This window comes from Anomalospiza imberbis, chromosome 7 (genome assembly GCF_031753505.1).
Source record: "Anomalospiza imberbis isolate Cuckoo-Finch-1a 21T00152 chromosome 7, ASM3175350v1, whole genome shotgun sequence".
NCBI lineage: Eukaryota > Metazoa > Chordata > Aves > Passeriformes > Viduidae > Anomalospiza > Anomalospiza imberbis.
Genome location: NC_089687.1, coordinates 9,593,800 through 9,616,992, shown reverse-complemented (window position 1 = coordinate 9,616,992; position 23,193 = coordinate 9,593,800). Strand labels below are relative to the sequence as shown.

Sequence of the window (23,193 nt, the reverse complement as noted above, 5' to 3'; positions counted from 1 at the left end):
CATTTTAATTTTCAAAAAATACCCATACAAGACATTAATGTAATCCAGTAAACCTGTTTTGATTTTCCTGCAGAGCCAAAGTGTGAATAAGCCTCTACTCTTGAACAAAACCACAAATTTCTGCAAGTGGCAGAAAAGGAAAACAAGAGTTCAGAGAAGACAGATGGCTTCTCAAAGGAGGATGAAACCTGAGGAAATCACAGAATGTCTGGGGTTTGATGGAATCTTAAAGATCACCTGATTCCAGCTGCCCTGCTTTGGGCAGCCACCTTTCACCAGGTTGCTCAAAGCCATGTCCAACCTGACCTTGTACACTTCCAGGAATGGGGCATCCACACAGCTTCTCCAGGCAACCTGTTCCAGTGCTTCACCACCCTCACATTAAAGAATTTATTTCCAGTATCTAATCTAAACCCACTCTCTTTCTGTTTGAAGCCATTCCCCTTTGTCCTGTCACTACATGCTCTTCTAGTGCTCCCTTTAAGCTCCCTTCAGGTGCTGGAAGGCTGCAATTAGGTCACCCCTAAGCACCTTTTCCAAGCTGAACAATCCCAATTCTATGGATAGCTCCCTGGGACATCCCATTCCTGGAATATTTGATAGTTCTCCTCCACTCCCTTCTTTTTACACTCTACAACTACCAGGGAACAGGTTCAGCCAGATTCTCCCATCATGAGGGCCAGGAAAAAATCTGAAATCAGTATCTTGCATTTGTTGCAGCAATGATGAAGAGTCACTAATTCCCTGAGGACCAAGCCCTGTAGCCTGCTCGCAGGCACTTCTGTGCCCTCCCCACACACATGTGCACACCTGGCAAGAGCTAAAGTTTCTTGGTCCAGCTGCTACTGCCACTTGCCACTGCTGATCACTCTGGGAAATCCTGCCTCTGCACTGGAAAGAATCACAGGAGAAAAACAGTAAAAGGTGGTTTTTTAAAGGACTGACACATTAAAATCACCAAGTACTGCTAAGAAGCACTTTCAGGAATGTTTGGTGTTAATCTCTTTCTGTTCCTATTTTAGTCATGGCAATTTTCAACATTCTCCTACTTGTCAAGAGAATCCTTCCAAAAGCAGGAGCCCTCCTTCAGCAGGGCTGTGTGCATTTCAGAGCCTGTGTCTTCATGTAAGTCTGACTCCACATCACTTTAAGGCCTTCCAAGGAAACTGTCACAAACAACTTGGGAAAGTTTTCTAAAAGTCCTAACTAGAATTCTCTCTCATTATGCTGAGTACTTCAGTTCTACAGGGAATAAAAGGGGAACAATGAAACTAAGAGTTAAAACTGTTTTCTTCAAGTCGAAATCTCGAGTGCTTTTAGGGCTAGCAAAGGACACTGCATCTTCCACAGACCTGCTGGAATCCTCTCCAAGTTACACAGGTCCTGGGGCAGATGGAGCCATCCAAAGCCTGGCAGACCCACTCACTGGACATCCTGAACCATGATTTGAGAAGACTTTTGATGGTTCGTGTAGTGTCACTGACTGGAAATTGCTCTAGGGAATGGAGTCTGGAAATGGATTTGAGAGTGAAGAGGGTGACAAAAGGTTACATGGGACAGAACAGGTATGGGAACAATAAAGGTGTCAAAGATACAAACACGGCCTCCAGAAAGAGGGAAAGCAGCAGCGCAGAGGTCAGTCAGCAAGAGATGAGAATTTGAAAGATCCACAAGTCTGAGCCATCCTGTGAGATGTGGAAAGGATTAATTCTTAATAGGATGAATATTAATTGTCACCTACCTCATCATCTTCTTCAGCTGCCAGACATACACATAACACAATGTGCAATTTCCATGCACACACACAGTACAAACTGTGAATAACTACCCAGTTTAGCTAATCACATCACTTAATGACCTACAAACCCTAGACTGACCATAAAACGGGCTGTGACACATACATTATGTTCTCAGACTAAATGAAGAGACAATCTTTTTCAAGTTCACTCACAGCTACAAACTGTAAAATACTTTGCCTTTAAAATGGATTTTTACCTGGTGATATTCAGTGTAATAGGAGTTATCAACATAATACCTGAGCATTCTTGTTTCAATTCCTTAAAATGGATTTTCAGGCAACAGCTTTGTGAGAGCCAATACTGCCAAAGTACATTTCCACACCTGCTGTGAGGACTCACACTGTCCTTATGGCACATTTTCAAGTAGCTGCAACATCCATCACTCTAGCTACGTGTTTGACTAAGAGTTTTATCAATCATCCTGTTCTCTTTCTCTAAGGGAACAGATGTAGTCCTAAAGAAAATCCCCCTTTTGGAGCCCTGGTTTGCAGGAAAAGATCACTTTGTCCCACTGGTACCCTTGCCCTTGCTTATGTCTTTCTGAGCTGTATCTTTCTTAGGTGTTTCTGTCTACGTTAGCTTTTTAACAAAGATGATTTCAGGAACTGGCAAAGAGAAATGGAAGAAATCACAGGACTTGAGAGAAAACAAACAAGTCTTCCTTTCAGCTTCTGATGTCATCCTGTTTTGCTGTTGCACGTGACTGCACGGTTGAGACTACCTCGCAATTACCCTGAACATTCCCAGCACTTGCAGCATTGCTTTATCCCCTCTCATGGCTCAGTTTATCCTGTGACAAGACCGATTAAGGATGTGCTGCTCCTGAAGAGCTTTCAGACTATAACACTTACACATTTTGAACAGTCATTATTCATAATACAACAGAGAAGTATTTTTTTTATAATTTACACCACTAAAGTAATGGATCTTTTTGGTTTCATTTGGGCCAGGCTAGTGCTTTTGATCTAACAAAAGCTGTTACGTCTGCCTCTGTGAAATGGCACTAATGATCCCATCTGATGATGAAAACAAAGATTTTATGTGAATAAAAGTGAAAATTAACGTGTTCAGTGGTACTACTTGTATTTCCATAGCTGCTGAGAAGGTATCACCTCCTCTAAATTAAGGCAGCTATGTACAAGCTACTGCCAAGGCACTGATCTATCTAAAAAGATGTCATCACAAAGCCTGGTCTGGGACTGGGCACCACATTTCTAGCCAAGAGGCCTGGAAGACACAGCCACTGACCCAATGAAATCACACCAACAGTGATCACACAGAAACATGTCTTGGTTGTCCTGTGCAATAAAGGCAGAGCTGCCCAGGGAGATGGACTCTGAGTGGAAAAAACAACAGTGACTTGTACACCCAGCAAACATCCAGAAGTGAGTTTAAATAACAGAGACAGGAACTGGATTCCGTGATTTCTGCATGATGTGCACGGCTGCTGACACAGGCAAAAGTGACGTAGACTGGCTGGACTGCAAAAGACCTGCACACATATTTTAAAATGGAACCTCACCAAATCATCCTATTTAATCTCTGCCAGGGGCTTGTACATGTATGCATTCAAAGCAGATGGTGCAGCAGGGATGTCATGAACCTGAAGACCAGCCCTGGTGTGAAAGGGGAAGAGCACCGCAGAGGAAGCAACTTACCTGAGCAACCAGGGCAGGGCTGTTGGCTTCAAAAGACAGCACAGATGGGCTCCTTTTTAAAAAAAAACCTGTTCCAGTGAAGAGCTCTCTTCATTTAACTTCATGTCTTGACAACTAGAGCAGACAAAAAAGCAAACAATATTCTAGGAAGACTATATTCTGTTGATTTGGCAAGTGCAATGCAGAAGATAATCAACAAACAGGATGCTTTCTGAGATGACCTCCCTAAGACAACACACCTCCAAATCGCTGAACTTCTATAAACTGCTGTCTATCCTGAAGCCACAAAATAGTTTATCCTGTGCACTGCAAGAAAAACATTAATTGCAAAGAGATATTTTTAATGCCTCTAAATAAACAAATAACCACTAGTTTTAATAGAAAAATGCTTCCTTCTCCTAGCAAAAACTAAAAGCAAGCTAATTTAAATGGACTATTTTTCTCACTCAACACAAAATATAGGTTCTGATAATTCTTTTCAATATCAAAATGTTGAAAAGTAGCTTTCAGTATCACTTTACTCTTTGAAAGTATTAATCATGAAAGTCAATAGGCAGATGTGATCAGTTTTGATTTCTTATTTCCACCACATAATTAAAACAAATGAAAATCAGTATAACCAATGTAAGTGAAAATAAAGACAAGCAGGGTGGCTGAGTACATACACACTCTATCATCAGGCACATTGCAGAGTCAGAGTGCACCCACAACTTAAAACCATCAATCATGAAACCATTAAAAGCAGTTATTATGCTGGCTGGATGCTAACATATCACATGAAGTTTGTAAGGTCTTTTAAAAAGGCAATACCATAACTTGCACACTGGAGTAAGATTGAAACCACGTCCTATCCAGTGCTGGAGCTGTGTTCACACCCTGCTCCGGGGTACACAAAGCAGTGCCTCCCACAGCTCAGAGGGACTGAGCAGCAGCATTTCCTACGGCCACTTTCAGTCTGTGCTGCTGCAGTCAGTGACCACCCTGGGCTGTGCGTGGCCACCGCTGCCAGGGCTGCTCTCCCTGGGTAAGACATGAGAGCAAACCTGAGTGCCCTTCTCTGCCATGGCCAAACGCAGCCAGCTGAGCCAACCTCCTCAGAGGGTGCAGCTGAGGCCACATGAGAAGCTCCTCTCACGCAGCCACCGCTGCCAGAGGAGGTTCCCCAGGTGGCCGGTGGATGCCCAGGTAGTGGCCCTGCTGCACCCACCGGGTGAGGGGCTGGTGACATCCCAGACCCACCAGCTCTTCCTGCCACGCTCATCTGATCACAGCTCCAGTCTTCACACACTGCTTCACTACAGCTCTTTTCTCTTTAAAAGGTATTGTGCCACTTTTAATACCTTCTTACATAAAACTTGGTTTTTGACATGAAGTAAAATCAACACAGCCAAGCATTCCACAAAAATCAAGTATTTACCAAAAAGGACCCTACCAAAGGATTCAGGGAAACATCACGCCTGATACACACAAACAAATAAAGAGGAGAAAACCGAATTATCAGTAATTAATGCCACAGGGCATATTTATGGTTTTGTAGGTGCATAAATACTGTTATCCTCAATACTTTTAAAAAATATTTGCTTTAACAATGGAAAAATCTATGTAATAAATACTCCATATATTACACGTGCTAGAAAATGCTGTAGTGAACACATGGCATACTGTTATCCAACAGACTTGAAATCTTGCATAATTGAATTCACCCTTCTTAATTTAAAGATTAAAACAAAGAGAGTTTAAAACAAAGTCCTGATTCTCATGTATGTGAGGAGCTGCTGGCACTGAATAAACTCACTCCAGTGCAAAGAAAAATCACAAAAGGAAAGCTGGTCTAACATTAGGTGTTTCTATTAAAGTGGTTTCAGTGCAATCTTCTCAGACAATCAGGATTGTTTCCTATAATCAAAAGAGGCAATGAGATCCAAAGGAGAAAAAAACCCAAAAAAGTTCTGTGTGTTTCAAATCAAATACTTAAATATTTCATTTAATTGTTGAAAAGTATCCACTTCAGTTCTTGCACAATATGTATCTTTACATGCCTTCATCTGTCTCATTAAGAAAGCAGATTCTGTTTGAAATTATCTAACATGAAAAATGCTGCTAAGTCTATTCATAAAACAGTATTCTATATTTTTATTTTTCAAACAGCAAGTGACCACATTTAAAATGCATCATTTGCAAATATAAATTATCAAACTATTAGATTAATTAAAAATAAAGCAAAAAAACATAACTTCCCTTAGTATCACAATACATAGAAGGGTATTATAAACCCAAAAAGACTAAGTTAACCATAAGAAAACAATAATGTCAAAAGTGATGAAACTCATTAAGTCACTTAATGAATAAATCAGTCTAAGAATACAATACCATTCACCATGATTATGTAAAAAAAAAAAAAAGCAAACTTTCATTGTATTATACAGATAAAACAATCCAATCCTTCATGCCACATTTTGTAAACCATGATATAAATTACACTCACAGTCAAATGAACAGGAAGAGTAACTTCCAAAATATTTCTGAAGTTGCTTTTAGGGCAGAAATAAAGGCAGAAATAGAATCATTTAAAATATATCAAGTTTAACCAAAAAAAAAATCATTTGGTCAAGCCTGCTATCCAAATAGTTCTGTTCCCTGCAAAACTATTTTTGTATTTTTGTGAGTAATGAAATTTAAATGCTTCTTTTACATATTAAATGCAAGTCATGAGTTGAGCTACATTAAATCCTTTTATACTTTTATCATTTTGGCCTTAAGACCCAAATATCTTCCATGGATCTACACACACACATACATACACACACACACACACTCTCACTCTCTTCTTGGTATCAGGAAATTCCTCATTTCACAGGAATAATGAAAGACTCACATACTGATTTTTGTCAGAAACATAAGGAATATGCAAATTCATACTTTCCAGGTTCCTGTAAAACCATCTCTCCCCTATATATACATACTCCAACTGATGGAATTTAGGCTACGGTCTTTTGTCTGACAATAAAGGGACGGAATAGATGTTGTAGGAAAAAGAAATACTGTATAATGATTGAAATAAACCTATTATCCTAAATTTATCTATACAAATGATCATTTTTTATTAACTGAAATACAAAGAAGGCATATGGAATCCAGGAAAATAGCACTATATCAGAAATTCACTGTAACAGTGTTTCACTATATATATCATCATGTTTTTCATAAGACAATTTCTTCTGTACACTAGATTTTGTACTAATTTCTCTATCTTCAAATCCATTACATTTTCAGATCCAATTCAGCACTATATAGTATGCCTTCAAAATAAAAGGAAGTCACTTGCTTTATTGAATACCAAGTTCCCTTCCAGACAGTATTTAAAGAAAGACAAGACTACACAGACAAAGTCCAGTATAATTCATTTCTGACAATGAAAATTTCAACCCCTCATACTGTTGCAAAATTATTCCTACTGAAATGTCTACAATAATAATAATTATAATAATAATTATAATAATAAAAAGCATACATTACATATAAAAGATACCAGTGTACTAAAAGTGACAGAAGTGGACTAGCAAATCCTTCAAAGCACATATTATATAAATGACTAGCATTTAAAAACATTTCTTTTTCTATAAAATGTAGGTCATATACATTTATAAATTGGGGGGGGAGGTTCTAAAGCAGTGATGACTGTTCAAATTGATATGCTGCTCTGTACAGTCTAATACCTATTCAATTCAAACTATAAGTTTGACATCTAGTTTATCAGAATAAACCCATCTCATCATCTTATAGCTCATAATTTGAAAAATATGCAACTCAAAGGAAGAGGTGACTCAAAAGTTCACTGTTTATCTGCATATGAAATAAGAAGAGAACTATTCCTTTCTATGGGTGGCCCAAGTCTCATCAGTTCAATATCAGGACTTAAAGACTCCAAATTTATGTAGAGGAACTGGCAGGAATCAGCACAGAAGCAGAATAGTATCTCTGATCCTTTAGAGACACAGCTATTCAACTTTAGCAGTCTTCCTCATCCCGCAGAAGTGCAGCCAAGCCATTCATTTCTCACTCAAAGTGGACGAAGCCATAGATCTAAAGACTGTCCTCTCTGTGACTGAAATTGTGCTCTGTAAACAATGGTATATATTCCAGCAGGAGGACATCTGAATTTATTTATAAAAAAATGATTAAGAATATTCATTAACTCAAGGCTATTAACTCCCAAAGGTATATTTGGAACTTATCCTTATGCTACTTGTCAAGTTAGCACTGTCATGTATTATTGCTTACAAACAGTACATCATCATATGCCTTCTAACAGAGCAGTACTGTGATCAGTTCATATGTACAGGCTTTTCTGTTTGTTTTTAAACAAGCTATAAAAACGTTACATACTTTACAGACAATACAAATACTCAAGTCGAACAAATGGAATGCATAACAATAAGAAACGTCATAAAGGAAGACTGACATAAGTCCTTGATTGTCAAGACACATTTATATTTATATATAAACTCTAGCTGTGCAGAATCAAAGATTCAATCATAGGTACATCCTTATTTGATAAATCATATTTACAGCATGATATTGCATAAAAAAATAAAACAATGTTGTTTACACAATATTACCTTTCCATCCATTGGATTAAGGAAAGCAAGAAACAACTCTTAGAAATGTTTGCTTGCCTCAGTTTGTGTTTCCTACCAAAAGATGTAATTTTAAAAAGGAAACAGAAGGTTTTGTATGTTGAGTAGAGCAAAAGCGACTATAAATTTATTTCCCTGACACAAAGCAAACTGAACTTGAACAGAAGTTATACTTTCAAATTAAAGACATGTCTTTTCATTAGCAGTAATACTTTCTTAGTGCTTGTCCTTTGCAAAGTGAGTTTCAGCTAAATGCATTACATGCCTAACATAAACATGCATTACCCTAAGTCCAATGAACTTTCAAAGTTACAAGGCTTCATTTTAGTAAGACATTTAACTCTAGGAAACTGTAAAATTATTCATTTGCTTCAGTACCAACCATGTAATTTGAAAGTTCACATGTGTACTGGTACTGACTGCATAAACATATTTCTGCCTGTTAACATTTCCAAAAGGATTCCCAGGAGTATTAGGATTTTCCCTGCAATTTGTAATGGTATTAAAACAAGCAAACAAAGAATAAAAATCAAAGCTCTCAAAGCCAAGAAAATTTAGTTAGCAAATATACATACATAATGTAATCCAATGCTGCAAAATTCAGAGTTAATTCATCCAAATATTCTGGTTCATTTCAAATAGTTACTAGATATGATACAAATTCTATAAAAATATCCTGATCAAGCATGGAATATAATGTATCTGTTCAGGTGGAAAGTTTTCATAGGAGAACACGAATACTTCGGAATAAACTCCAAAAGTTACAGTAGAACCCCAATAATTTGCAGCAGTGCCTCAGAAACCCTTTACAAATTACAATTTTGAAAATAGTGAAGAAGCAGGCAACAAAAGCAAGGATGTCACATCACAAAAAGTACTTTGTTAATTTATTTTGACAACTGCAATTTAGTTTTCAATACTCCTTCTACCTCCTAGTATACTAATAGAGATGCTGTAGTATACTCGGGTGAAGTAGTACAGCATTATCATGTGAGACCTTGCTACAGTACTTTTTAGACCATTGCAGAGAGGTGGGAAAGGACCATGAGGGATGTAGAAACCTGTCAGATGCTCTGTTTAGAGGTCAGCGAATTAGCAAGATTTTACTGTACTTCTCAATTAACAATGAAAAGCTCCCATCATCCAAAAAAACCAACAAGTACAATATAAAAATAATACAAGTGTTATTTCACATGAATAGTTTCTTGTCCTATTTTTTGCTTGAAACACAATTTTCCTAAAGACAACACTAGGAGACACAAGATCATAAACATGGTTCTTTTATAATCCAATTTAAATTATGTTGTTATTTGTAAACCAACATACAGTAATACACATGGTTAATCCTTCTCCCCAAAACTCGTCATTTATGATTAATTCATTCTCAAATCAAATGAAAAAAATGTAAATGCCTATTAGTATACCATTACAAGCTGATTCCTTCATTGTCTGTTATATTAATGGCAAAACATATCAAAAGATTCATGCTAAAAGGGACACTGTCAAGTAATTTAGGACCAAAATATGGCCTATTAATAAGTGCATGTGTGTATATATATATATGTATTTTGTATATATAAGTAGAGAGAGAGAGAGCTTGTCTCTGTATAAGTAGAGAGAGAGAGAAATGTCATCAATTTCTTCTTTTTCAAGATTATCATGGTGCTATCACTAGTAGATATCCCCAAAAATTCCACCTTACACACACACACACATGTATCTGGTGCTCACATGACCTTTTGGTAAGAATGGCTGCTGTTAGCTCAGGGGAATCTCCACGCTCACCCCAGCCTTATACTGACAGCACAAGAACAGAACAGACAACCAAAGCTGCTTTTTCCCACACATACACAGAAAACTAACAAAAATGACCAGATCAACGTGAAGACTGTGCATCTGCAGCAGATTAAAAGCAGTGAAAAACGTTATTAAATAATGCCATTATTAAACAAGAAAGAGCTGTTTACAGAGCTAAACCTCCCAGAACTACATAAACACTTATTCCAGGATAAAAGGGGATGTACTCAGGAAATCACAGCAGTACATTTGGCTAACTCCTCCAGTGCAGAAAGCTTCAAGCATCAGCAGAAAACTACTCACAGCACTGCTTTAACTGTGCACATGGAAGAACCCCACAAGACATCCCCTGTGGCTCAGGGGACTTCACAGCCTGTCCTAAGGCACAGAGCGCAGCTGGAATGGCTCAGCAGCAGGCTAGGGAACGAGCTGTGATGTAAGGAACAGCAGCTCCTCTGGTGATCCCCGTCTGGCTGCAGGGAAGAGCAGGTTCCTCCAGGCTGTCCAGCAGCCTGCGCCCTCACACACCCTTGGAGTGACTCCCAAGTCCCTTGGAGGGACTCCCAAGTGTGACAATGGCATGGGAGAGCCGCGCCCTCTGAGTCCTCCATCACCTTCTCACACTAGTGTCAATGCAGCAACTTTTTTAAAATAAAGCTGAGTCAGTCCCCTTAGGGAGAAGGAGGCTTCGTTCCTCTTACCTCCCTATGGGCCCACAGCAGTGCAGTAACACAGTAATAACCCAGCCTTTTGGTTCTTTTCTTTTGTTCCTTGCTATATTTAACAAATAGTACAACTGCCATCTCCTTGCAATATCAGGGCATAGGAACAAAAGTGCCAACACAGTATTATTCAGGCACCACAAGCTAGGATGTCATGGAAATGGACACTGAAAACAAAGTATGCCTTACAAGAGGTGGTTTCCTGGGATATAGGGACCCTTTATGTTATTTCTGTGCAACACACAATGGAAAGTCAAAAAAACAAACTGACCATAAAGGAAAAAAAAAAACAGAGAGACCACAAATCAGTTTAAAAATATTCTTTCCAAGAAATTTCTTTACATGTATCATTAATAATCCATAAGGAATTTACTCTTCTCCCTTGATGCCCACTCTTTTCAAGTTGTGGACAAATATTCAGACAAAATTACTGGTAAGTCTTAGCATGCTGACATGCCTTACTGTATTACGCACACGGTCAACAAATCAAAAGAGCCTGCTTTCTTATACAAAAGTATTAAGAAATTTGTTTATATAACCTGTATTCTTGCCAACAGAAGAAGCAGGCTATGGATAAGAAATGCCCTTTCTCCCTCAACTGTACCAAGTGAAGTCAGTGCTGTAGTAGTGCTCCCGTAAGGGAAAAGACAAAGTGGGATCAGTTTCCTAGTAACGAAAATTCAGAAAAATATTGCTACTGCTTTGGTAAAGAGGTGGGAACTGTTCTAGGTCCTGCTCAAGTCCTTTCTTAAAAGACAGGATATATTTTAGCCCCTTGAGATGCAGCCTCTTCTCCTACCTGATGGCTTTATCTGAGAGACACTGGCTAGCAACAGTGCTGTAAAAACCTGGATGAAATCCTATTTTAAAAGCCACCATATACACACCTACGTGTGTGTGTGTGTGTGTGTGTGTGTGTGTGTGTTTTTCCCTGGTTAATCAGCCTACATGAGGCTTAAACTGCCTTGAACTACCAGACAGTGTCCCTTTAGGGAAGGTGCAATAGAATGAACATACAGTTCAAAAATCTGAAACTTGTTAACTTAAACTACACAATAGTTAGGCTACTCAAATCTTACCACCTTAAAAATGCACACAGAACTATTTATCGTACCATACCGTATACTTCAAGACAAAGTACTATTCAAAAAAACATATTCATGGTACAGGGATAAACTTTGCAGTTTATTTATACTGTGAAATGCAATGAAAACTTCTGATCACTCTCCTAGGCTGGAAAAAGAAATCCCGTTCACTAGCATCATTCACCAGTTTGGGTTGGTAAAATTGTAGTGACTTTTACTAAGCAAACACTAAAAAATAGGGAATTTGAATGCCCACTTCTTCAGCTTTCAGGGATATTTCAATAAATTTAATAATTGGAATTGTCAAAATTCTAGATAGATAATTAAAACCATTTTTACAGAAGCTAAAAATACCCAATCTCAAATATATGGAAAAGAATTACTGGAGCTGCTGTATGAAATGAAGATGATGCAACCGTATCAAACCTAAACATCTAAAAATGGTTTTATTTTTTGAGAAATCAAAAACTATAAAGTTGGCTAAGTGCTCTATGTTAATCGTTATGAGTATGTAGGGTAAGGTACAATTAAGCTTTTAAATCTTGGAATACACTGTTTGTGTATGCATTTTGCAATTGGGAATGTCATCTACAGAGTATTTTAACTAAAACTTCAAAATCTTGGTTTTTGCATATGAAAAAGTCATTAAAAAGTTACATCTAGATTCAGCTGTACAAAGAAATACACATTACTTCTGGAATGAAGTAAAGACTTTAGCAGTTAGGCATTTTGCTTAAAAAAGTGTTTAAAGTATTTTAAATTAATTAGACTTTTAAATAGTAGAGTTAGTCTATCAGAATTCACTTTCTTTCCCTCCAAACACAACTCAAGGTAATGCAAAGCAGAAATAAAGAGCACATGGTCTAAAATTATTTTTGAGAGAGACTGAAGATTTTTCTAGAAAATGCTTTCTTTTAAAGCATATTTGTTTGACTTCCAAAACTTACTTGTTTATTCTGTGTGTTTAGTACATGTTGATTCCCTGCTGAAGAGCAACAACTATGCTGACAAGCTTAGAAATGACAATGTGAATAGTATCAAACAAAAAACTGTCCTCCCAAAGCATACAAGGAAACCAGCAAGGAAACAATCATGGGGGAAAGTCTTACCTGGGGATTTTGTTTATTTTAAAATTTCATAGAAGGTAAAATATTTTCTGGATTCAAACAAGTGAATGATAAACTGCCTTTGATAGGGGCACCAACATCAGGCAGTTCAATGACTGATGGCTAACAAAAAAATTTTTTTAAAAAAGAAAAAAGAAGCAGTTATTGGTCTTGCTAATATCAGCTTACTTCTGTTTTAACATAGCGCTCTTAAAAGCTGTACAGAACTCCATCTTATACAGAGCAACCCCCTTTTGACAAATGTGTTCTAAAGTGCCAGTATTATTTACAAAGATTTCTTAGCCAAAAGTCTGGCCCGTTGTGGCATCAGGTGAAGAAGTCATCCCAGCTCTGCTATCATTTACATTCACCAAGGGAAATTCTGGGAAATCAGCACTTGTCCCTGGTCCCCGAAGGTTCACCTGTCCATTGGCAGTGCTAAACTGAGAGGTTATTCCAGCTCTTGCCCCATGGTACTGAGCTCTAAAGGGCTGCTCAAAGGAGCTAATTTGATATGCTTGATGAACAGACTGTGCCTCTGCTTTCTTCTGAGAAGTTACTTGATCCAAGAAGTCCTGTGTAGAGGAGGAAGAAGAATGATTTGCCTCATCACCTGAAAAGGGAAAAGGGTGCTGAGAATCACCAACCATTAGTCCAAAGTGAGACTTGTCTGGAGTTGTTCTTAGTGGAGAGTTCATTCCCGACCGAAAGCTATTGACGGGTATAGATGTGTAGACCTTCTCCATGGAAGGAAATGCTGGCTGGGTTGTAAGTGTCTGGTTATCAGTCACAAAATTAAGGCTCGGGTTGTTCAAATAGGCATCATTTTGGCTAGTTCTGTCCAAAGCTTGTTGTAAAAACTTTGAATATTCTTGTAACATACTAGCTTTATCTGATGAGGAAGCTTGAGAGCTTGTTCCAACCGTCTCAGATGGGGTCACCTCAGATACTTCAGCGGAATTGATGGATATACTAGAGGTCACTTCTGTGTCAGCCACACTGAAAGAGATCTCATGCTGTCCATTAGCCTTGTGTGAATAATGATCTAACAGAGTTTGCAGTACCTCATCTGGAATGACATTTTTGTCATGGTTACCTTTAATTTCAACATTCAGTGCCTGTGTGTCTAGTATTGAGGCTGTAGCAGTTTCATCAATGACACTGGCCACAGCTGCCTGTGTTACTGAAGGTTGAGATGCTATGGTACTTACATTCAAGGCATATTCTCGACTGTTGTTACTAGCTGCTTGTAGATACCTCTTTTTCTTCAAAAACTGCATTGCATCATCATAATTAGTGCTGCTGTGTACAGGCTTACTGGGCCCTTCCTGTAATGTGTCGACTTGATCAATGTCAGCATTACCTTCAGAGTCCAGTAAACTTTGCTTATCCACAAGATCAAAGGCATACTTCGAAACCTTGCTGTCTTCATATGTAGATAAAGGTGAAATGGTTTGACTTTGCTCAAGTGGCTGCTTTAGACTCCTCTTGTTGACCTTTTTGAGAACGAGCTTCGGTGGGTGTATTTCTCCAGAATTTGCTTCCTCTAAGTGCGATCCACCGACTGAAGAATGTGGCATCTCAACAGCATATTCCGCTACCATATATTCATCTTTTACTTTAGCACTAGAAGAGTACAAAGGCAAATAGTCATTTTTGTCCTTCTTGTGTTCTGATTTATCTGTACTTTCCTTATCCCCAGATTTTGTTTTCTCTGTTTTCTGCCTTTTCTTCTTTGGCAAGGAGCTGTCTTTCAGAGGCGTAGAGAAACCAGAATCTTCCTCTGATGGCAAAAAGCCAACTTTGGTGGCACTTCTGTTGGGTTTCTTCTCACGGTTCTCATGGCACATACGTTTGTGTTTCAGCACACGATCGGTCCTGGAGAAATACTGGAAAATATTATGGTGGTGATTAGGATTATTATTATTATTATTATGCAAAAATAAATATGTTAACAGAAAGAAAATAAACCTTTCATTCCAAAGAATTTACTTGATGATTCACCCACTTTAGCATTTCTAATGAAGTGTCAAACAAGATTATACAGTCAATAAAATCAAGCACAGCCAGCTATGACTCTGCTCCACCTGTGCACCAAGATAGCCCATCCTGACTGAAAAAACATTCATTATGCATTTATTTGTATAAAATGGAGAAAGGCCCATCTGAAATACTGGGGAACTGACTGGTGTTTTGGCTTTCAAGCACAGATTTCACTAAGTCATCTTACCTGCAAACAATATTCACACTGGTAAGGCTTCTCTCCACTGTGAGTTCTTTTGTGCCTTTCCATGTGATACTTCTGAATAAACCTCATACCACATTCATCACAACGAAATGGCTTTTCACCTGATAAAAAACACACAGCAATATTAATCTAAAAGAATAAATCAACATTTTGCCATAAAATTACCAGGTCAAATACTACATTCTCTCTTAGAAGCAGTAAGAGGATTTAGTCTATTGCTATTGAAAAACAACGTAGGGCTTGCTTACATCACTATTTTTCCAATATTTAGTTGCTGATGCCTCAAATTACTTTAAGCTTTTATGCTAAAAAAAAAACCCCACCTTTAAAACTAAATCCTTACTCCTCTTTCTAATGCAGGTGCAGGTGCATCTTACACCTACCAAATTAAGAACTGCAAAGATGGTCTTCCTGAATTGTTGCTACAGTATGCATTTTTTAGGGCAGACAACTGTATAAAAACACCTCAATCCTCTCACCAAGTCATTAACACAAACCCGTCCCCACTAGGAGAGAATTAATGCATTTCCAAACTTTGAATATAACATTTTGAAGGGTGCTTTCTATTCTTCTGTATTTTTTCCCTTATTTGCATGTGGAATTGAGAGAACTGCTTTGAAAAAGTCTTACTATTTTGGTTTAAACCAAATTTTTTTTTTAAGAACTAATTTTAAAACTTTTTAAAAATTAAGTCAAAACCCAAGAAACCTCTGTAGCAGAAACAGCGTTTGCAAACTTACAGGTTTCTCACTTTGACTGTTTTGTTAGCTTCTTTTGGCTTACAGGTTTTTTTCTTTACTTTCAGGAAATACTCGTTCACACAATATGCACTGCCCTGAATTCATCTTCAGTTCCCCCCCTTATTTTTCCTCACAAAGAAACCCTGTAACAATACTTTCTGAGCAGGGAGAAACTATTTTTATTTCTTTTAACTTTTGCCTTACATCTTCCCTCTGATATTTTTTCCTATGTTTCTCTGATAAAACCTAAAAATTTCAAATGCATTGAAAAGTTATTTCTGCTTTTATTGGAGTTCACTATTATTTACTAGAACTCACCCTGAACAACAGAGATCTCTCTTCTTAGTATTTTTTATGAAATCTTTTTGACTGACATAGAGGTCAAGGATTGTCTTGACAGCATCTTTGTTCTGGGTACTGCACTACACTGATTGATGGGATATGAACCATTTATGTCTTGTTTCCAGAAAAATGCAGACCATTGCTATTTTCTGAAGTCGTTTTATTCTTACTAACTATATTATGAACTGCTGAATGACCAACAATAAGTTGCTAAAGTTTAAAACTTTAAATTAATAGATTTTATTATTTAAAATGTTGACAGAGTTTGCATTTTCCATTTAGAGTAGAGAAATTTATCCACAACCTTCTACAAATGGGAATACAGTACCTGAAAATAAGGTTTCAGTATTTACAGAGACTAGAATGGAAAATATCTGTATCACCCACACACGTGCTCCTAGTCAGATCACTAATGCCCAGAATTTCAACTTCCTTAATTCCAAGCAATTTCTAAATCTCCCTCTTTGTAAGCCTATGTCCTATTTCGAATTATTAATTCTTACCTCTCCATGTGGCTTCTCAGCCAATCCCTTTCTCAGATGAAATTATTCCAATTTATTCTCTTCTAAATCAAATTATCTCCTCTCCTCAGATCTCTCAGCTTCCATCAGTTCTTCTTCTACAGGCTCACAACCTCAGCATTCTACATCTCTTCTTTCACTTGACTTAGAGAACTTTACCATTTCTTGCTTATTAATAAGCACCATAAAATTTTGTGCTTTTTTTCAACATCCCTTGTAAGTTATAAACACCTATCATATCATTCCCTCTCATCCTGCCTATAAGCAAATCCTCCTCTCTGGCCTATTTCTTCACTTTCAAACTCCAGGTTCATTCTTTATGTTCTCTTTATTTGTTAGGCACCCTCAAAACTATGGTTGGTTGGCTTACTCCCAACAAGCCTGTTCAGTCTTTCTGAATCAAATTCCAATCCTTGCCTCCCATTTTCAGGATGCTGAGGCAGGACATTTAGACCTCACTGATCTTGTTTGATACACGGGAACTCTTCCATTCCTGAAGACTACTACTTAGTCCTTGCTACTTACTGTTTTCTTTACCTTTGCTCCACTATTCTACTGTTTTTTTTTTTTTAACTGTGCCTTCAAACAACTCTCCTTGCATTGTTTCAAAGCTTGCTTTCATACTACCTTAGATTTATTTTAGAGAACAGAGTGGCTGTTTAGGTTGAAAACTATCCTGAGCCTTAAAGCAAGAGAGCTGAGTCTTGTTCTGGCCTTGAACAGCCCTCTGAGGAGCCATCCTGCAATCCCAGGAAATGCAGAACACTTCATTAACACACTTACCTGCAGCCTTACACTCATTTCTGTAAGTGAATGCACACTGAGTTCCTTAATATTTTCCTACTCAAGCTGACTATTTGCTGGCAGAAGACTCCACGGCTACCTATTCCCATTTCAAGGCTTAAACAGGGCCAAGGAGGGGTCTGTGGTTTTTAGCTGGATTACAGTCACCAGCTATTTTGGAGACTTTCAGGGCACATACAAATGCACTGCTGGCCATGCCTTAACAGAGAGAAGAATTTGGGGACATTGCCCTGGAGTTAACTCAGCATGGTACAGAAAATAATATTTTTCAGTAGAATTCCAGAACACTCTGAAAGTAAGATTAAGAAAACCTTTGTGAAACTGATACTATATTTAATTTTGGCTTTAATCTTCATATGGAAGATAATTTCAGAAAAAGATTAAAAATTAATATGAAGATAGGCTTCCAATAATAATTTCATCCTAGCAGAAGCCTAAAACTTCAGATGCCTTCCGCAATTTTGTTGTACTTTTCAGACAGGATCTATTGCAAATGGAGGAGACCATTAATAACAGCCTTTTGATAATGCAGGGAGAATCCAGGACACATTTTTCTGAAATGTCTTGGTCAGTGGGGAAGAATCAGATGTATAAAAAGCCCTCAAAATTTAAAAATACAAGACAACAATTAATGCATTGTTTATGAAAACAGCTCATGTGTTGTGTCTATATTTGCAATCTATTAAAACCAAGCAACAGAACTACTCATTCAGCGTAGTACAAATATTATGTGTATGAAGGCTGTAACAATTATAATGCCAGGCATTTTAAAGTCTAAACAGACAAACAAATTATAAAAAATTCTAAAGAAGGCTATAAAAAATCAGCATGACTGAATAAGAAGGCACTTGAATTGTTAGCCCCAGTGGTGCTTTATTTTTTTAATGTAATCTTAGTTTTTGTGTTTAAAATGGAAAGTAGGGTGGCTTACACAATTAGGACACGTGAACGCATGAGTGGGTAAGGTATATAGAAACATCTCTAAGCAAAATTAAGCAGACATATTTGAAAGGAAAAGAAAAAGAACATTCAGCATCTTCTCCAACCTCGTAAACTGAAAATATTTGCGTACCAGTGACTGTTCCCTCTCCTACAACTAAAATAGCAATTTTCTGTATCATTAGGGACAAGTTTAGCAGCAGGGTTCCAACACTGCTGCCCTCCTCTACACACAGTTATAAGCAAATTTTGTATTAATGCAATGTCTGCTTTTAGATGCAACTGTTTAATTATTTACACAGAATAACGCTGTTCATTGATTGCTTCCTAACTCCCTCACAACATTTCCTTTGAAGGAGTGGTTCAGAGAACTAAAGTCAAGTCAGACTGGAAATAGCTGGGGCAACTGTAAATTGGGGGCTTGTAACAGGCATAAAATGGGGCTTCTACCTGTTACTACTCTCTTTGATTGGTTTAAAATAAACCAGAAAATTTGATAAAAATCCTTAAAAGAGTAAGAGATTTCCTGTTCCACAACAGCATTTTGAACACTGCCCAATAGCTGGTGCTAAAAGTGGCCATTCATGGAGATAAAAATGCAAAATTAAAAAGTATTGAATAAAATTAAGAAACATTTTTTAAGGGTATGAATAATACAAACAGATCTTTACTTTCATCAGAGTAAAACAAAGACCCAATGCTCACCTTCTCATTAGAGAATCAAGTTGAAAATTCAGGTTTTCTGGATGGGTTTAGTTACACAGCCCTGAACAACAGAGCAACTACACAAACAGCTAAGGGCCAGTAGTGAACACTGTCATATAGAGGTGAAAGCACAGACAGGTATGCAGAGTGCCAATTAGCTACACTACAACTGGGTGAAGCCAAAAATTAAACACTAGTTCAATTCTTGTTAACTAAACGGCCTTCAGAAAAAATTCTGCCACTCCTGGAAGCTGAGTTCTACATGTTTTCTCCTAATCATTACTAGCTGTCACCTAAGAAAACATCCATGATTCAACAATTTAAACACAAGCACTATCTTCTGTTTTCTGAGAAACAACCAAACTATAGTTCAGGATGCTGAGGAAAGGAAGAAACACAGTTATCTAAAAAAAGTCAGATAACAATATGGTTAATTAGTTAAATGGTACCTTTTTCTCTACTAAACAAAGACTAGCATATGTAAGATCTGGCATAAAAATCTACAGTCCCACCACATCCACCCCCCTCCCTCCAAAGCTTACAATCGACACAGACTTCTTACTAGAACTAGAAGCTAAATTTTAAAAGATAATTAAATCAATTTATAAAATATTTGCAGTCAAGTGTTAATTAACTATATTACCCAGACTCTCATTTTCAAAGCCACGTACAGGGAATAATCCTCATTAAAAAAAAAAAAAAAAAAAAAAAGAAAAATCTTCTAAATATGTGAAAACTGCACTTTAATTTTTGCCTTTTTGGGGGGGGGGCTGGAGGGCAGATAGATGGAAGAGACTGAATGAGCATTCTTTTCAAGAATAAGTATCTACACAAAGTGGAGACAGCATGGTTCACCAATTCAGAGCCAGAGGAAAGACTAGGAGCAGAACAAAGACACTGGACAGAAGAATGGAAGACTCTTCTGTGGCTGACTGGCTGAAGGAAACCTGCTTAGTCTGGACTCATGGCAACCTAGGATACAAAAATCCCATAAACAACAGGGTACTTGTGCATGTAACTCCCTGTACACTGCTCTGAAAATTCATTTTGCAGAGTTTTTTCTCCCTCTCAACCCTTACACATGCACACACTGCACTGCGTGTTAGTAGCTTTCATATCCATTTAAATGCTACAGCCAAGAAACACTGTGCACATTCACCAGCTCTGCTTTTCTGAAAAAGAGGCTGAGAAATTGGCATCTAGTCCAAAAGGGACCATATTACAAAATATTTAAAGAGGGATTGAAAGGCCATGCACCAAAATGCCAAAAACCCAATGAAACCAAACCTGTTAAAGAATGTGGTTCTGTGTGGTGCAACAAGATAAAAAAAATAAACATATATAAACTTTAACTTGCTTTGGTTAAAAGCTTCAGGCCTTATTTGACCTATACTGCATATTTTTAAACTAAGACTCTTATTTTTAGAACAGTTCTGAATTAAAACTAAAAGAAAAAAGTGAAAATAAAAGCTGATACTAATACCTTTGGGGTTAGGCATTTTGGCCATTTTAGTCCTGGCACTTTTCCATCAAATTCAAATACAAACAAACAAGACAAACAAACAAATAAATCTATGGAAATGTAATCTGGAAGTCCCCCTTGTCTGAATTAACTTGATACAACAAAAGACAGAACTGTTTAATGAACTTTGACTTTTATGAATGCACAAACTTCAGGATTTGCTGCTCTAGGGTTATTTATAGAAAACTACTTTCAGATCTGCTTACTGGACTTCATACTCATTTTACAGCCAAAGGAAAGTGGAACAAGTTGAAAGCACAAAACTAATTTCTTTTTAAAAGCTTTATCACTTTGTAACATGTGTTAAATTAAAACAAACTACGACAGGGTTTTTGGCTGCATATTTATTACCAGAAACCTTGCCTGAGTGGGGAAACAGTTTTTAAGCACGCCAGTAAAGATACTCAAGGCACTATACTCACCAGTATGAATCTTCTCATGCCTCTGTAGCAGGTACTTCTGTATGAAACGCATGTCGCACTGACTGCACTGAAATGGTTTTTCACCTTGAACAATATAATTCCACATCCATAAGTTAATAACTACACACTGTTGTTTCTGATAACTATTTTTGAGGAATATTAAAATGTCTATTAAAAACACCAGCATCTGAGCGAATTCCAAAAATACCCTGATACCAAAAAACATTTGCCTTACTAGGTATATGAACTGCAGAGTTCTCTCCATGATCCTAAGAGTCACATTAAGACTAGCACGGAAGAGTGATCTGGAATGGCTGTAATTTCCTCATGTGCAAGATCAATCAGGATGCTGGCCTAGACTGCATTCAGGATACTGGCAAGCTATTATAACAGTGAGTACCTTTTTCACTTCTCCGAACACAGAGATACCTCATCAGGCAAATAAGCAGCTGCAGCACGTTTTACAAAGGGGTCAATTTTTGGCACTTAGGCTACAAGTCAACCCATTACTTTCTGATAAAGAAAGAAAAGAAACCTTGTAAACAGTTAGCTCTTCAGTTTATTAAATATATGTTGATTTTTTTTTTCTGATATTCTTTTGACACTTTGGTGCATGGAATCTCTAAGCTTAGATGCCAAGTTAGCTACACTCTCAAAACTGAAATTCGCATAGAGCTTAAAACATTTTTAACATAAGTAAACAACTCTTTATATAGTAGAAAAGACAAATTTGAAGTCAAGCAGTACCTGTATGAATGAAGACATGTCTCTGTAAATGGTAGTTGGTTCTAAAGGCAGCATTGCAATGCTCACAAACATGAGATTTGTGGGTTTTCAGACCAAGTGATCCATCCTCATTTATTGTAAGGATCTATTTTAAAAAGAGTAAAATTTGTTCTCACACTACCCTCTAAAGATGTCTTATTAACTACAAAAAAAAAAAACATTAATTTTTTCAATGCAGAAAATGCAAATATTTCAGGTAAAACAATGCTAATTTCTACAAAACTATGCGTTAAGCTTCTAATACACATTTCCAATTGCAGTCCAATCCAGCTTGTGTCTCGTTGTGCATTGAGAGCTATTTCAACAGGACAGAGAAAAAGGCAGCTCATGGAAAATCAGCTTAGAGCTTCCCTAGGCACAGCTGAGTCACTTTATACACTACTGTTTATTTTGTCCGTCTGTTGGAAAGGATGCAAAGCAATCAAACCACTCCTGGGCACTAAACCATGGACAATTGTATTTTAAAGAAAAAGTGAATAGTTTTTGTTTTTTTTTTTTTAAATCACAACTCTAAATGTTTGCTAAAAGTCATTAAAGCTTAACCAGTATAGTCATATATATTATCTACATCTATATAAAACCAGTAGTCTCAAAGGTAAGATTATATTTTAAAAACCAAAATCCCAAAGCCAAACAATCAAGAGAATAGTATTATTCTTCTCCCCTTTCAGGTTTTTCAGTCAATAAAGTATTGCTTACTTAATATACATATTAAAGCATCCCCTTGATGACTTCAACTTGCCACACTCAATTGCTTTGCTGTCAAACAAAGCTGCTATTTTCATATAAAGTTTAAAAAACTTAAATTTAAAAAAAATGCATCACATCTACTTTATTCAATAAAGCTAATCACAAGTTTTCTCTAATTTGTCAAAAAGAATAAAAATATAGAACTAAACCAAAATCCAAAATCTCTACTATCTCTGGCAAGAGAATAAGAAAATCAGTAAACAAATTACATTTATAAAATCTTGCTTAACTGCAAACACAACTATAAAGAAGAGCTTAAGGAACCTTAAATAATACAGTTTAGTCCCTTGTTATTAAAAAAATAAAAGTATGCTGGGAAAACACATCTGCAGTTTGATTAGCTACCGCATTTTAGGTTTTATGATAATGACAGTGATGAGAAAGAGAGAGTCAATAACTGAAACAGTATCTCTGAAATAGTAGCAAATACTGTAGGATCTACTTAATTTTTAATTCTCCTGCATCAAAACAAGAGTGAAAGTCTCAGACTAACAAATTCTTGTGCATTCACTCTGAAGGACAAGCACATTCATACGTTTGTAAGATTGGTGTGTTACAGCTCCAGTCACAGATAGAGAATTGTAAAGACTCTGTTCTGTAACATTATCCA

At 37.1% G+C, this 23,193-nt stretch overlaps 2 protein-coding genes across 10 annotated transcripts in view; both read right to left on the bottom strand.

Annotated features, from left to right (window-relative positions):
- Window positions 1-1,957, bottom strand: part of SLC12A8 (solute carrier family 12 member 8) — a 48,521-nt gene extending 46,564 nt beyond the window's left edge. For 2 of the 4 annotated variants that reach the window (XM_068195330.1, XM_068195334.1), the window contains exon 1: window positions 1,742-1,954. The gene's annotated coding sequence lies outside the window, so the exon portion shown is untranslated. Of the gene's footprint in view, window positions 1-1,741 lie in introns of all 4 variants that reach the window. The other 2 variants (XM_068195333.1, XM_068195335.1) reach the window with 2 other exon arrangements.
- An 8,682-nt stretch (window positions 1,958-10,639) lies between these two features.
- ZNF148 (zinc finger protein 148) overlaps window positions 10,640-23,193 on the bottom strand; it is a 37,118-nt gene continuing 24,564 nt past the window's right edge. For 4 of the 6 annotated variants that reach the window (XM_068195324.1, XM_068195326.1, XM_068195328.1 and 1 more), the window contains 4 exons: window positions 21,795-21,918; window positions 21,048-21,131; window positions 15,035-15,153; window positions 10,640-14,693 (listed from right to left, as the gene is read on the bottom strand). In XM_068195324.1, the coding sequence (XP_068051425.1) occupies window positions 13,104-14,693; window positions 15,035-15,153; window positions 21,048-21,131; window positions 21,795-21,918 (1,917 nt within the window). In that variant the 3' untranslated portion in view covers window positions 10,640-13,103. The remainder of the gene's footprint in view (window positions 14,694-15,034; window positions 15,154-21,047; window positions 21,132-21,794; window positions 21,919-23,193) is intronic. The other 2 variants (XM_068195329.1, XM_068195327.1) reach the window with 1 other exon arrangement.